At 36.0% G+C, this 16,681-nt stretch overlaps 1 protein-coding gene across 3 annotated transcripts in view; it reads left to right on the top strand.

Annotated features, from left to right (window-relative positions):
* RSPRY1 (ring finger and SPRY domain containing 1) overlaps nucleotides 1–16,681 on the top strand; it is a 44,592-nt gene that overhangs the window by 6,002 nt on the left and 21,909 nt on the right. For all 3 annotated transcript variants that reach the window (XM_037516385.2, XM_037516384.1, XM_037516383.2), the window contains exons 2-7: nucleotides 5,933–6,437; nucleotides 11,923–11,975; nucleotides 12,644–12,756; nucleotides 13,792–13,918; nucleotides 14,733–14,791; nucleotides 16,597–16,663. In XM_037516385.2, the coding sequence (XP_037372282.1) occupies nucleotides 6,088–6,437; nucleotides 11,923–11,975; nucleotides 12,644–12,756; nucleotides 13,792–13,918; nucleotides 14,733–14,791; nucleotides 16,597–16,663 (769 nt within the window). In that variant the 5' untranslated portion in view covers nucleotides 5,933–6,087. The remainder of the gene's footprint in view (nucleotides 1–5,932; nucleotides 6,438–11,922; nucleotides 11,976–12,643; nucleotides 12,757–13,791; nucleotides 13,919–14,732; nucleotides 14,792–16,596; nucleotides 16,664–16,681) is intronic.

Below are 16,681 nucleotides of genomic sequence, written 5' to 3'. Positions count from 1 at the left end.
AGTGAAATTCCAACCAAATATTTAATAATCCTCTCCTTCCCCACAAAATACCAGGTGCTTTAGGGTCTAGAGACAAAAACACTCTTGTTAAAACATCTTTTGGTAATTTCTCTTTTAACTGGCAAGTACACCCTTTGTATATCTATATGTATATATACACACACACACACATACTTTTCTCCTTATTGCAATATCAGATAATGAATCTGGTTGGCCTCTAACTTCTCTGCCATATAAACTATCGTCAGTAAGAAAAGTAGAAAATTATGGTCATCAGAAAAGGGGAGAAAAAGAATAAAGAAACAAAAAAAAACTTACAAAAATAACATAAAAAGTCAAAATTATGGTCTTTGGGGTGTCCTACAGGATATTTTAAAATCAAGTATATTTCTGGGTACGTTTTTTGTCTTAATAGGCTTTGTATTTGCATGCCTATGTGCATTTGATAAAACAATGGCATGTGCATTTGATAAAACTCATGACATGATACTTATGATTTGTATATTTCTTTGTGTGTAAATTGAAGTTTGGCTGACACAATGCATGTTGAATTATTTAGGGGGAAGTTACTGATGCCTGCAATTTACTTTGAAATGCTTCAAAAAAGTTAGATGGATTGGTGATGGAAATGGGTGGCATGTGATAAAACAAGTATACTAAGATATTGGTAGTAGAATCTAGTTGGTAGGTGTAAATTCAGATTTGCTGTATGTTTGGAAAGTTTCATGAGGAACTAGGGGAGAGACACTAGAAGCTATAACTTCTAATACATTTGCTATCTTAGGACACGGTCCAAAACATGTTCTAATGAGAGAAGAATCAATAGATCTTCAGTTTGTTATATATTGTTTCTCTTCATGCTATAGTGATTTAGCCTTCAGGGGTGAGGGTGATATGGATTGGAAAAATTGCTGTCCTATCTACCACACAATTTTGAAATAATTCAGTGGAGATGATGTGGTGTAGACGACAGCAACAGCAAGTTTGTTTTTTCTTCCTATGCCATTCATTTAACCAGCTTCTTTCTTGGCAGCATAATCTTAAAGTCTTATTTTCAGAGAAAAGTAAATCTTTCTGTCACTGAGCTGTGTTATGATTGAATACAAGCAAATATTTGAAGAGATGAATCATGATTCCTGGACCATTTGTTAGAGAGGGTTAGACCAGTTGACCAGATGTCCCTGTGGTGAACTGTTTATGATGGTAAAGGTCTGTGTTTTGAATAGCACTGCATTAATACTAACGTTACTGACAGCCCAAGTGTGATTCCTCCCCCCCAAAGCAACTTTTTAAAATATGCAAAAGTTTAATAAATTATACATGATACAGAAATGGAAAGTATAAGTCTTTCTTTTTATTAAAAAGGGGGGGTTCAAAATTAATAATACCACACTTCAGAGAGATTTGTGAAGGAAATGTGTGATTATAATTATGCTTTTGCAGCAAAATGGCTATCAACTAACAATTTAAAGAACATTATTTAGATGGTTTTTAAAAAAGTCTTTCTACTAAGGATTGGCATGCAGTGGTATAATTATCATTAAGTCAGTTGATTGCCACATCAGTTGGTGATTGCCACCACCACAGATATAATAGTTGTATATGTTTAGATTATATGTCTAGCTAGTTTTTGTCTCCAGATTGACTTGACCATCTAATGCTAAGTAGTCTTCAAAGTTAAGATGTAGTATTACAGATGTATGGCCTTTGCATAAGGCTTGCTCTGGTGGAAAGTATATGGAGCCATTTTTTTCATTGCTAATAGATATAACTAGATTCTAATGGTTATTTTGACCTCTCCAAAAGATAGTCTTGGTCCATTTTTCTGGAAAAGGAGATTAGCATTTTTAACCTCAGAAGTATGCTAGTGTGTAAATTTGTCCCATCAGTCAGCCAGCAGGTCCTGCCTGCTGTACCAGGCTCTGTGTTAGTGATTTCCAGACCTGGCTTTAAGTAAACACTTGTTTGGGCTGCATCCTAGAAATTTGAGCCTGGCTCAGTATTTGTCTTTTAATAAGTCACCTAAGTGATTCTAATGCCTTTTAGGAGAATTAAGCTACAAGTCCTCTGGGGTTCTTTATCTGAAAGCATAGATGAGTAAAAATGATTTCAGTACACAGTAAAGGAGTTCTATAAAAGAGAAGTTCTTTAGTTATCTTTTGTAGCTATAGTTACGTTTATCTTTAAGTAGTTTCTTTGGTAATCTACAGTTATTTTAGTGCGCTTAACTGGGATTTTCCTGCAGAGTTCCCACCTCCCAGATTACTCAATTACTTCTGATTAGCTGTGTGCTCATTTTGTAATAACATCTTGCATTTTTGGATTCGGCTTAAGTGTTAGGCACTGCATAATGTGTTTTACATGCACTATTTCATTTAATCCTCACAGTAGTGCGGTGGTATAAGAACTGTCTATTTCCGTGTTTTAAAATATGTCAATAACCAGAGCAATTGGAATGGCATAGTTGTAAATATTGCAGGGCTGGGACCTGTGCCAGTCTGTCTGACTGCAAAGTCAGTGCCCTGCAATGTGGCCTCTAGGGTCCTATGCAAGATCTGTGGGCTGTGTTTCTCTGTAAACAGTGGTCCTTGGAAAGTGGGCCACAATAATGCGTTTTGAAATGAGATTAAAAAAAAAAAAAACTTCTCTGAGAAGAGTATCATGAGTAACAACGATTTCCAGATGAAAAACTATATTTTTCAATGCTGAATAAACTTGGAAGATCATAGGCATTATTCATTTATGTGCCCTCAAGAGTACTCTGTAAAATCATTCCAGAAAAATTTTAAAGGTAACAGCTCTTGTTTGTTCCTTGTATGTTTCAGAGTCTTGCCTTTGAAATGCCTCACAGATTCTTCTTCCCGTCTTTAAACCTGGTCTTTATAGCTAGCCCTTGAAAAAGAAAGTCTTTAGTTTTAAAATATTTGAAAAATAAAAAATAATAAAATATTTGAAAACTTTTATTCACTCCATTTCCTTCTCTGACAAGTTTTATAGTTAACATCATTTCCGGGTCATTTAAGGAAAATGACTCTTTCAGAAGAAATTGACCCAAACTGCATTTGAGTTCAATTTAGAGATAGGGGGAAAAACCCTTAATTTTTGTCTTCTCGCCTCTAAATTTAATCCAGATTTATTAAAATGCTTGTATATATTGAATATCTTTCATTTACTTGGAAACTGTACTGTGTGGAACTCTATAAATTAATTATTCTATATTCAGTTTATATAAACATTAGCAAAAAAATTTTTAGATAGAGCAAAGTAAGAATTTGAGATCCAACAAACTTCTTTGTAATTCATTGCTTTCCTCAAGCATTCCCAAACATTGTTTCTTATTGTTAATTATTCCAAATAACTTTACAAGTGCTGGCTTTAAACTGTAACTTTAAAAGGTCTCCCGTTCTCACCCCTTCACTTCTTTGTTCTCTGAACTTAATCTCATGTTGACATTTTAAAATCATTGCACTAGTCATTTTTAGTACCAGCCTGGTCTCCTTTCTTCAGGTATGCCTTCCCCAATTTAATGTGTCTGGTTGGATTGATTCTGCTATTTGCATATCTGGTCCATCTCAACTTCTAACTAATTGTATGGAAAGGCTCAGGATTTTAGAGAAGCCGGTGGAATTCCCTTCTGCCCTGGGAATGTTGAACCACTGTGGAGATCAGTTTGGAGTGAGAACATACCTCTCCAGGAGATGAAACATTCCCAAATAGAGTTCCTTTATGGCAAATCCAGGACCTCTCTCTTCACCTGTTTCCAAATCTCCACAAATTTTTATACCATAATGGTTAAGAAACTAATAATCCAGAGTATGGATTTTGATATAGCCTTAAGTTGGATGCAGTAGTCCAGTATATACTGGTACAGAAGATGTAGTATTAAGTGAAATAAAGGGAATCAGAACATTATTTATGGCATCATTCTAGTTAAGTTAAAAAAAATGAATTTGTGAGTACATAATAGATGTGGAAACAGGCCTGTATGGAAGCTTTAATGGTTTCATCTGGAAAAGGAATGGGTGATGGTAGAGCAGAAAAGAGGCTCTCGCTTTTCCATAGACATATGCTGCATGTTGGTCTTAAAATGAACATTTTTTTTAATTAAGAGGAAAAAATTTAAATATAGTACTGGAGGATTTCAAGGAAGTACTGTAGTGGCATATAATCTGGGCTACTCCCCAGTGACAGAGCTGCCAGAAAACCTTGGATTCTTTACCTCCTCTCATTTGAATTGTTCCAACAGTGCCTGCTCTGTGAACTTTCTGTGAGGTCAGGGCATGGCTTCTTAACTCTGCTTTTTGGTTTTTCTTGGAAACCAGCATAATTTATAAGATCAATAGAAACTTATACCAGAGACTCTTTAAAAAAGTTATTTCTGGTCTCTCTCCTCTGCCCTTTTAAGCGTCCAGATCTCACAGTTGTCTACCCTCTGGAGGGAATTGTATACCCTTAGACTCTGCAGTAAGTGAAATGACATTACTTCAACTCTTTGCTGGATTAGAATGTGTTCTGTATTAAAAAGCCATTTCCACCTGAGTCCATGCATTCACATTCCTACCTACTCTTCAATCCCATCTCTTTTAGTACCCCCTCCAAACTTTGTACACAGTCTGACTGGGCTGACAAAGACCATTCATGGTATTACTTGACATAGCCATTGCTGTCTCGGTAGTCTGGAGGGAGATGATGTTTTCCTGCTATCTTCTCTCCCTTTTCTCTCCCCCTGTCTTTAGAAAAAGGAAATATTAGATTAAATTTAGTTATGTAAAGACCACATCCATCAATCTTTTTCTTCTGTTTTTCCCCCTCCCCCATAAGCAGTAGTTAAACTGAGTAAATATTTCAGTTTGCAGCAAGTCTGTCCAAAATAATGAAAGTAAATTTTCTCTTGCTTCTAATTCCACTGAATTACACCTTTTATTTATATCTATTCCTGAACAGGTACTTAATATATGAGGATTTGATTGCAAATAACCAAATGTTGAGTCCTTATGGGTCTTAGTTACCAGGTCTTGGTAAGATGTTTTGCTTTTTGCTCCATCCTCACTGCTTCCAAATCTTGGCTTCTTTCCAGAGCTAACCAAATTTTCTCAGCTTAATGAAGAGCTGGTTCTATTGTTAGGTTTTCTGAGGGCATATATACTGTGTGGAAAGAGAATGACCATCCACAATTTCCTGGAGGGCAGGAGCTGTGCCTTGTTCATCTTCGCTCTCCTAGAGACACCACAGGACAAGGTGCTTTCAGACAGTAGATAACTGGTGCATCCTTATTCTCAACTTTGTAGCAGATATGTTATGCAAAGATCTGAGTTTGTGAAACTGTAACCTTGTGATACAGATTCTCCTTTCCCCTTGTTTACATAAAGAAAATATTTGTAACTACTTGTATGATTTTTGTGAATTATCGAGAAAGCCTCCAGTTGGATAATCCATCCATGCAGTTTGGATAATTTAAATGGAACACACCATCCTTTTATTCTTATTGCTGTCAGATGGGTGCTATCACATTTGTATCATAGCTTTTTTATCAACTAACATCTGTAATTAGATCTTATTTGAAGCATTAATATTTTCCATACATTTAAGAAAGGAGACAATTCATTTCTTATCTACAGAAGGAGCCCTTGAAAAAATTGCATACATTATTCAAATGTGTTCCTGTATAAATAGAACTATACAACTGTATGTTTTTCCTTAAGTGCCAATGGTAGCTCCTGTGATTTACAAGGATATGATTTCATGATGAAGAGAAATTACTGATTGTTGATTAGTTCATGCAGAGATATCTTTTTGTGTTAGAAACCTGGAAAAATAACCAAATATGATCCTCCAGTGTAATCCCACTGTCTATGAAATCAAACTAAGAAAGTTTGAGTAATTTAGTGGTCAAGAATCTTTGATGCATTTCCCTTTTTTCTTGTTCTTTTAGAACTGCCACTGGATGACCAGGATTTCCTGAAGCTGATAATGTCGCAAGTCAGCTCTGCCACTTTCTTTGGCATTCATTCGTTAAAAACAAATAGGATGCAAGTTCCTCAACTCCAGATTATGAAGACAGTACTTGGAAAACTGAAAACTATCTAAATGATTGTCTTTGGTTGGGCCGTGTTCTTAGCAAGCAGAAGCCTTGGCCAGGGTCTGCTATTGACTCTTGAGGAGCACATTGCCCACTTCCTGGGGACTAGAGGTGCCACTGCTACCATGGGTAATTCCTGTATCTGCCGAGATGACAGTGGAGCGGAAGACAGCATTGACACCCACCAGCAACAGACTGAGAACAGTGCTGTGCCCACTGCTGACACGAGGAGCCAACCCCGGGACCCTGTTCGGCCACCAAGAAGGGGCCGAGGACCACACGAGCCAAGGAGAAAGAAACAAAATGTAGATGGGCTAGTGCTGGACACTCTGGCAGTCATACGGACTCTTGTAGATAAGTAAGTATCTGACTCACAGTCGCGTCCTGTGTAATCAAAAGTGTTCTGCCAGGAACTATAACTTTAGAACTTCTTCACTTCGTGGGGATATATTTGCCAAGTCTTTTGCTCATAGGGCAAGGAGAACATTTTATTTCTCCTCTCATGGCCAAGTAAATGGTAAGGTTTCATGTTTTCACTTGCTAATATCTACTTCTGTGTAGAAATGTCTAAATCCTTTTGTAGCAAAAAACAGTAATTAAAGCTATGACCTTTATTAGGGAATTTGTTAAATATGGAATGAGTATGTTGCATGTTAATTTAGAAAAGATTTCATATGGACTCACTTTTATCTTGCTTGCCTGTCTAGTCCACTGACCAGCAGTGCAAGGTGAATTATTTTGCCAGGAGCATGGCTTTGTGCAGCTTCTGTTGGCAACATAAGGACAGGGATCAAGGATCACTCTCCTTCCTTTTTTATATCCCTTATGTGACCCTCTTGGATCCATTTGGGAAACTTGTAAATTGAAACCGCAGGGCACACCTATACCTTTTTTTCCCCCCTACTTTGTCCAATTCTGAGTATGAAATCCCAGATCTCATAACAGTGAAAATAACAGTGAAATTAATGGACATTGTTCAAGGTGAAAAAAATATTTTAACTTAATGATATAGTTCAGTAGTTAGGAACAAAAGTTTAGAACCACGATGGACCAAAGTTCAAATTCTGGCCCAGCCCTTAACTAGCTGCATGACACTGTGGGTAAATTACTTCTCTAAGTGTCAGACTCCTCATATGTAAAACAGGAGTAACAGCGTTCTACAGGAACGGAGGTTATATTTATTAGTATCTAGTATGCTTGTACTTAACAATGGTTTAATAATGATTTTTTTTTTAAGTTATTTCTGGGTTCTTGTTGCTTCATGCTCTGTGAATAGATATAAGTATTTAAATATTTACTAATTACTTTTACTAACAAGACCAGTTTGTTTAACTCCTCAAAAGTTGTAGTGTAAAAATAAGGTATGCCTGTACATGTTATTCTAAGGTAAATTTTTTCCCTCTTAGAAATAAATTTGTTTTGTACATCATTCTATCGTTTGTAGAACATAACGGAGAAACATGATGAGGAAACATGATGGTTCTTATAAATATTCTCCATAACCAGTTCAGAAAGGCCTTCCTAAGTTTATGTAAACCAGCCTTTGAAGTTCTCATTTCTGAATCAATTTAATTTTAATATGTGTGTGGGAAATATCTCTTGATTACAAATTTATACTGTTTATACCCCCCAAGCTCATAGAAGGGACTATAAGCAGTTATATAAAGTTTCTTCTTGGTGACATCTAAAATGTACTGTAAAATTCTTTTTTTTTTAATATTTTATTTTATATAATTCTTACATCATTTTTTCATTTTTGCACAATGTATGCATTTTCATTTTGGTTATATTCCCCATACAATTGCACCCCCCCCTTATTTTGACCCTAATCCTTCCTCTTCCCTCCCTTCCCTGCCTGCCCCCACCACCCCAGTAGTGTGTCTCTGGTTTATAGTTGCTTGTTGATTTTGATTTTTACTTTGTATTAATTAGTCTTTTTCCTGGTCCCTTATTTAGGTTTTCTAAATTCCTGCTATGAGTGAGACCCTCCGGTATTTTTCTTTTTCTTTCTGGCTTATTTCACTGAGCATGATCCCTTCCAGCTCCATCCATATTGCTGCAAACTGCATGTGTTTATCTTTTTTTGATTGCTGAGTAATATTCCATGGTGTATATGTACCACATCTTCTTGATCCAGTCATCAATTTTTGGGCATTTGGGTTGTTTCCCTATCTTAGCTACTGTAAATAGTGCTGCTATAAACATAGGGGTGCAGGTGCACTTTTGAATTAATGTTTCTGTGTCATTTGGGTAAATACCTAGGAGTGGAATTGCTGGATCATATGGAACTCTATGTTTAGTAGATCAAGAAATCTCCACACAGCTCTCCATAGTGGTTGGACCAGTTTGCACTCCCACCAACAGTGCAGGAGAGTTCCTTTTTCTTCACAACCTCGCCAACATTTGTTGTTGCTAGTTTTTTTAATATGTGCCATTCTCACTGGTATAAAATGGTATCTCATTGTAGTTTTGATTTGCATTCCCTGATTACAAGTGATGTTGAATATAAAATGTACTGTAAAATTCTAATGAAAAGTTGCCCTCCTAAATAAGGAAGTAAGCCACAAACGTTATTTAAGCCCATTGGAAAAACAGGCACAGGTTAAACTTTGCCAATTCTAAAAGAAACTGATTAGGAAAGTTTTATTTCCCAATTTCAGAAAAAGATTACAGATTATAAGTGAGCTTGTTGATAAAGCACATAATTTATTTACATGAGACATGTATTGTACATGTCAACAACATGAGTTTTACCTGTTTGTACTAAATTATATTTGTACTCTGAGAGTGGAAACTAAGGTAAAGATAGAGAAAATATGAAGGCCATGTTGAAGAATATAATGGCAAAACAGGGTTCAGACAGTTGATAAACATTGTTACCTAGCTGGCTTTTTAGAAACTGTTAAAGTAGAAGAATGTCATATCTGTAAAGTTTATAAGACTGTTGAAATCAAATATGAAAGATAATTAGCACAGATGAACTAAGTAAGAATATAGCTAAAATGACATGTAGATATCACAATGGTAAAATTATCTGTATTTATTGTTCTCGTCTCTCCACTTGTTTAACTTAGGAAAGGTGGATGTTGTTCTGAGGGGAGAGCAGTTTCTGATGCCCTAGTAAGAGAGTTGCTGTAGTGAGAGTTTTGTGGTGTTGGTTTCTAGTTTTCTGTGACTGTTTTGAAATAAAGTACCTATATTCAGTGCCTCTATATCCAGTTTTATGCCCCTCCTCCACATGTAAGCAGAGTTTTTTGGTCTTATTTTTTGTTGCTTTGTCAATTTTCATTCTGCATGTTTTCAGTTGGAAGTCATATTCTTCAGTTCTGGACATTTCTTAGTCGTCTTTTTGAATATTGCTTTTGCAGAGTTCTGAGTGATCTCCCAGCACATTCTTCTACTTTATTAATTTTCTCTTAAACTGTGACCCACCTGGGGTTTTATCTTCTGTTGAGAGTTTTATTTCAGTAACTATATTTCATTCCAAGGATTTCAAATTTTTAAATTTCCTTCTTGATTATATATTTTTCTTAATTTCATACACTTATAGTTGTTTTTCCTTTACTTTTAAAGTATATCCTTTATGCTTATTTTTAAATCATCTTGAAGTTCTGCTAGTTGCATATTTTTATGTTCACTTTCTCTTTAAATTGTATGGAATGCTAGTCATTCTCATGTGTTTAGGAGCTTTAATTTGTAGTCTTGTCTTGATGAAAATTTTCTGTATGTGTAGTCTCTCTGTCACTCTCACCCTGCCCATCCCCGTGTGTGTGTGTGTGTGTCTGTCTGTCTGTCTGTCTGTCTGTCAGTCTCTTGCTTGCTTTTGTTCTCTCCATTTGGGTCCCAGGGACTTTCAGTCTGTAACTGAACCTAAAATTGGTGGTTCTAAGTCCTCATCCCACAGTAAGAAGCCAGGTCCTACATGGCTTTCTCTTCTCTTTACTGTCACTGGAGACTTGTAACTTTATAGCACTTATCACTCACATTATCATTCATAACTTTTGTCAACTTCTGTCTCCTGTCCCAGCTTTACTCAGTGGGTTTGCTCTAGCCCTTGCACGGTGGGCTTGCGGGCCCCACTACCTCCACTGTAAGGACCCGTAGGCCTGTGACTTCAGTGTCTGCCTCCCACCAGAAATTTCTGTTTCGTATCTGTTCCACAAAGAAATTTGTCTTTGTTTTTGGCTATAAAGGTGTTAGAGTCCTTTAAGTATGTCTGTGTAGAATTGAGGTGCTCATATTCCTTAGTAACCCTATTATATTTTTATTATTTTTCCTTCTTCCCTGATCCTTCTATCCTCTTTCCCACCCACCTCCAAATATCAATAGGTAACCATTCTAGTGAATTAAGGTATCTTCTCCCTATTTACCAACAATATTTATTTATAATCTGTATAGGAAGTTTATATACAGTGTTTTGTCTGTGCCATGTAACTATATAAGTTATGTAAAATTTTTTTAATCTTTGTTTTTAACTTCTCTCAACATTATGTTCTAGACCTGTGTTACTATATGTAAAGCTACAACTGCTTCTGACTGCTACAGAGTATTCCTTTGTGTTCTTGAAAGTACTGTATTTTCATCTCCTGTAATCGGTGATAGTCACTTAAGTTGCTTCCAAAGTACTGTTCTATAAACAGCACTGCAGCAAATAGCTTCATATATATCTGTTACCTGGTTAGTAGTTTTCCTAGCATTGTTGGGTATATGCAGGCTTAATTTTATTAATGCTAGATTGCTCTCCAGAAATGTTTGTAAAAGTCAGTTATATCCTTTGAAACAAGTATTTTATTTTATTTTTTAAAGATTTATTTATTTATACAAGATTTTTTTATATATAGTGGGGTACAGGTCAGAGGCACGGGAGGGTGAGAGAATTCACTAAAGAGAGCGGGGAGCAGAACAAGCAGAAGGACTGAAGACACTGCTGAGGGGAGCAGCAGGCAAGACAGAAGTGGTCTGCCACGCCATGTGGGTTTCTTCCTGGCTGGCCAGGAATTGAACCCGCGCTGCAGAGGGCACAGGATTTGTCAAACAACCAGCTTTATAAGTATCTGAAATGAATTTAGTAATTCCCATATCACAAGGTAATCCTGAGGATTAAAATGACTGAAGACAGTAAATTTTGCTGGGGTTTCTTTTCATGGTAAGATAGAAAGCCACAAAATGTAAACAAGTAAATGTTAAGTATATCCAGAGTTATCTTTGTTTGATGGAAAATATTCATTGCTGAAGTTGCCCTAAAGTATCTCCTTAGGATTCCCATGTCACTGAAAACCCACTGAATTAAGGTATATAGTGCCATTTTAGAGCAGTGTCTAGGATTTAATTGTTCCTCAATTAAATCTGGTTTCTTTTCCTTCTAATAATACTTTATGACATTTAAGCATATAGTGATACTTCCCAGAAGAACATGTAAAAATGAAGATATTTAGGTAAGCCCTTGCTTCCATGAGCCCTCAGTTGTCTTCTCCCTTTCTGGTGTTTCTTTGAGGTAAGTATGAGGAAGAAGATACTGACCTCTTGATTTGTCTTAGTTAACATTGGACTTCTAGAGGTAAAATTGAAAGTCTGTCTCCAGTTTTAATCCTTTGCTTTTATTTCACACCACATGGTGGTCCTTTCTGCACATTTTACTTGGTGGCCATAACAGTGACCCTGGAAATGAGCCACGTGTATACTTGATTTTACAAATTATAGCTCCAGTGTCTCTTCCATCTCGCTAGTCATTCGTGCTCATTTCTTCTTTCTCTTTCTACCCCCACACAGCCAGTTTGAATTTTTATTTAGAATTGTTATTTCTTCTTTCTTCAAGTTTGATGTCTTGAATATTTGTTTTTCAGTGATCAGGAACCTCCCTATTCAATGATTACATTGCACGAAATGGCAGAAACAGGTATTTTTAAAGTTTTTTTTTTTTTTTTAAATAACTTCCCAGTATACTAATGATTATGAAGAAATATGACCACTGTTTTTTTCCAAATAAAGGACTCTAAAATACTTGGTACACATGTGAAGAAAAAAGCCCTTTATGTATGGAAGTTTTACTGCATAAATGTAATAATTACTAAGCACTGTATATTGAATTATGTACATATAGCAGAAAACCATAGCAATGGTTTTATTTCACTGGAATTATGAAAAGAAAATTCATTTTGGCATTGAATCAGATCTTTAGAACAGTTAAGGATAACTTTGTGTCTCTCAAAGTGTCATTCTGAAAATTGAGCCAAGGGCTTCAGATACTTAATATTCTCAATTAAATCCTCCATTGTAAATAGAAACTGAAAATTATTTTAATCACAGTTGAGAACTCGAAACTATAGCTTGAATTTTATCCAAATAAGCCCTCGAATCACCATACTCTTATAAATTAGGATCATTTGACTCTACCGTGTTAACTAAAAGTTGATGGCTATGTCCATCAACTACTAGCTGCTAAAAAGCTACAAGATAAAAGCTATTTTAATGTGAAATCATCTTGTATGATATTGTAAGTTTCATATTTTCATAAAATTTTTTAAATAGTGACTTCCTCGTATAATCTTTTTGATTTGTTCTTAGATGAAGGATGGTTGGATGTTGTCCAGTCTTTAATTAGAGTTATTCCATTGGAAGATCCATTGGGACCAGCTGTTATAACATTGTTACTAGATGAATGTCCATTGCCCACTAAAGTAAGTTAATGCTTACCTTTTATGAAACTCTGTCATGTATGCTTGAGCACAGGAGGACGTTTGATGTAACACATTTCCTTTTTATATTTGGGGTCTGTTTTATTCAGTATTAATTTCACTTGATCTTTATTACTAATAAAGTGCTGCATTGTTTTCCTGTTAATACTATAAAGCTTTAGTTTAAAATTTTTTAAATGTTAAAAATGGAAACATTTATATCTGAAATGGCAATCTATGTTGGAAACTGGAAAAGAATGTCAGTTGCTGCCCTGATTTTCTTATCTTTCTCTAAGCAGTTTCCTCATAACAAAAGTTTTAAAAACATTTCTCAAAGTCATTATACTATTATACCCTTTAATCTTATTCAAACAAATCAAAGATTGGTATAACCTTGATTATCTCTTATAGAAAATAGAAGTGCCAGATTTTCATTGCCTTAGTCCATAAGTTCTGTGGAATCCTTTTGTTAAAAAATTGGATTTTGGCTTCTCTCATATGACTGTTTAAGTCTCAGACAGTTGGACCCTACATGGTAAATAAAACATTATGGACAGAAGGGAAACATCTTTGGCTTAGTCATTGATGAATTGACTTTTGCCTAGACTTATGAAAGGCTTCTATTAATTTGCCTTGAAAACTCTGTTGAGATTTGTTCTTACTTGGTTAAAAAAAATGAATTTTTAAGTAACTTTTTCCTCTAACATCACTGGATCCTGTTGTTACTGGTCATATTGGGATTTGGGGCGGGGGGCGGGGGGGCTTGCTTATACCTTTTAATGATTTAAGAATATATAGCATATATTTGATAATGCTGGTACATTTCAATGACGTGAAATCTAACAGCTCATGTAAGAAGACTTAGGTTGATGAAATAATATGTCCAATCAATAATATCATAAGGTACATACCATCTTTGTATGATCATTCCAAGTTAATTTAATACCTGATCACGTAGCTACTGTGTCAATGAATTACCTTGGGGGGGGAATCTAAGTAGTATATTTATCAGATCCACTTACACATTTTTGTTTTTAGGATGCACTCCAGAAATTAACTGAAATTCTCAATTTAAATGGAGAAGTAGCTTGCCAGGACTCAGGACATCCTGCCAAACACAGGAACACATCTGCAGTCCTAGGCTGCTTGGCTGAGAAACTTGCAGGTAACTCTAGGAAGCTCCATAAAGGAAGAGCTTACGTTATTTGACATTAAAGAGAACATTAAACTATTAAATGGCAGGTCTTTGAACAGACTTTCTGTACCAGAAAGAAGTGTCTTGGGGGGAAAAAAAAGAAAGAGAGAGAAATTGCTCAAAGGCCACAGAGTAAATGCAGTCATTGTGGGTAACTGAGGATTTTCAGAGCAAAACTGAAAACAAGTTTTACTTAACTTGCTTTAAAATTAAGAGAAAAAGCTAAATTCAGTATAATAAACCAAGATTATATATATAGATATATGTAAGAATGTAACACACATACACTCACATACTTTATGAAGTTTAGCTTGATAATGGGAAACATGCTAGTCTGGGGAAGAAGTAACTTTAAGTTGGAGCAACTCCTGAAAAGATAAGCAAGTATTTAAATTGTTTATGAACTCCCATTTTAGAAGAGTTTACGTCAGTGTACAGGTGAATAGTGCAGCTAGTTACATCGTCTGTAGTGGAGGAAACGCTGGATTAGAAATCAGAGCACATGGGTGCTCATTCAGACCCTGCCATGCAGCTTCTCAGAGCACATGGGTGCTCATTCAGACCCTGCTATGTAGCTTCTCAGGTCACTTTACTTTGTGCACTCAGTTGCTCAGCTGGGAAATGGCAGTAGTACTATTCTTACCTCCTAGTGGGATACTTAAATAGACCATGTGTCTGAGAGTACTCTAGAAGAGTTCTAACAAAATGACTTTTTGTTAGTAATTACTGATTTAAAATAATGTGGCACATTTAGTAATATCCAGTGTTTGTTGTATTCATCTAGGTCCTGCAAGTATAGGTTTACTTAGCCCAGGAATACTGGAATACTTGCTACAGTGTCTGGTAAGTGAGACATCAAAGCTAGTTATTCTTAGTCATGTAGAACTGTGTTTTTCTAAAATTGCCAGCTTAGCCACTGGCACAGAGAATGGAATTAGTTATAAGTTTTATTTTGCAGGTGTTTCCTGAATGTTTTGTCTATTCTCTCCTGTGTTTAAAAAAATGAGGGTCAGATAAGACTTCATTACAAGCAAAAACAGCTGAGTTGGTCTGGTTTTCAATTTAGTCATGAGAGGCTGCTGTGATAATAGGCTTTTTGGTGTATATCCTTAGAGTCTGCCAAATGGCAGTAAGAACCTCCACGGTAGAAACAAAATTACACAGTATTCCAAGCCAGGAAACCACTAGGCCAGTTCCGAGTATATATAAATCTCTTAGTCTCCCCTGCCCTCCTCCCCTGATACTGCTCTTAAAATTATTGTCATTGAATTTTTGATATATTGTCTGTGAAACTTATAGTTTGTTGAGACTGTACTGTCAGCAGGCTTGGCTGGTTGTTTTTTTTTTTTTTAAGTCATTTTTGTAGGCCTAATGAGCATTGGCCTTATTCAAAACTTTGGTCTTATTTTTCATTACCTATGTGATTTATGCTTAAACTATTTAAACCTATGTGGGAGTACCAAGGTAGCATAGTAGCCAAGAAGCTGACTGATTAGTTGAGGGGACAGAACTACTCAGGCAAAACAATTAGCCTCCATTTTATGAAGGATGTGATCAGGGAAAAATTTTTTCCTTCAGATTAAATGTCATAAGAGTTTTGAGGAGGAGATTGGGAGGTGGGAGGTAGGGGTGATGAGAGCTAGGAGAGTCGTGGGAGACCGACTTCCTGATGAAGATGGCACCTCTGTGGGGTCACATCATACGATTAGGAAAAACTGAGTTTCTTGACTAAGGGCACGTCACTGGCAGAAGCTCAGAAATAGAAATGGCTGTGTTCCGAGCATATTCCAGAGAACTCTTTGATCAGAAGACAATATTAGAGACAGGAGGATAAAACTGAGTAGCCAAGTTAGGAGAGCAAGAGAGATGGATATCAAGGGCCTGAAAAGTCAGGGAGGGATTGAGAATGGCTAGGGCAAGAAGCAAGATGGTGAACAGGCTTGCAGCAGTGGGTGGAGATTATGTGACTTCTGTAGAACCTATTTGGGCACCAGGGAAGTGAGTGGGGATCATTTGATGTCCTAGCACCCTCCTGCAGAATCCTAATGTAACTGTGGAGAAGGGTGGCTGTGAGAAGATGTGATGTTTAACACAAAGACCTTTGTCTCCTTAAATGTGAACACGTGTAACATGAATTTAAATGTAACTGAAAGAGCTCACTTGATGCTCTCTTCCACCTACCATTAGCATTTATGGAATTCCTTTCTAACAGCAGATTAAGAACTAAGCTATTAATTGTTAATTTCATATTTATAATTTCAGAACTTGGTAGTATGAATCATTCCCTGGAGGGCTCTGAATAAAACATCATTTTTAGCTACAATTCCAGATTTCTGTTTGATTGCTTAAATGAATGTAAGAATCAGCATTATTTAACAAAGTCCTAAGTAAAATAACATAGTGCATTTAACAAGATCCTTTGAAATTTCCATATCTATAAATTAATCCAATGACTTCAAGAAAAATAATACAAGATTTTCAGAGACTATTTTGATTCTTCATTACTATTAGCATGTGGATAGTTTAGTACTTGAATGTTATGGCTAGTCCAAATAAAATCTAACACATATTGGGCAAGAAGAAATTGATAACTTACCGCTCTACAGGGGAATGATTTTTTTGTTTTTTTATCTTTTGTTGTCTTTCAGAAGTTACAGTCCCACCCCACAGTCATGCTTTTTGCACTTATCGCACTGGAAAAGTTTGCACAGACAAGTAGGTATAGTGACTTCT

Source organism: Talpa occidentalis, unplaced genomic scaffold (genome assembly GCF_014898055.3).
Source record: "Talpa occidentalis isolate TD23 unplaced genomic scaffold, MPIMG_talOcc4v2.1 talOcc4.17, whole genome shotgun sequence".
NCBI classification, from domain to species: Eukaryota; Metazoa; Chordata; class Mammalia; order Eulipotyphla; family Talpidae; genus Talpa; species Talpa occidentalis.
Note: the sequence above shows the minus strand (reverse complement) of the source record. Positions and strands in the feature narration are given on the sequence as shown.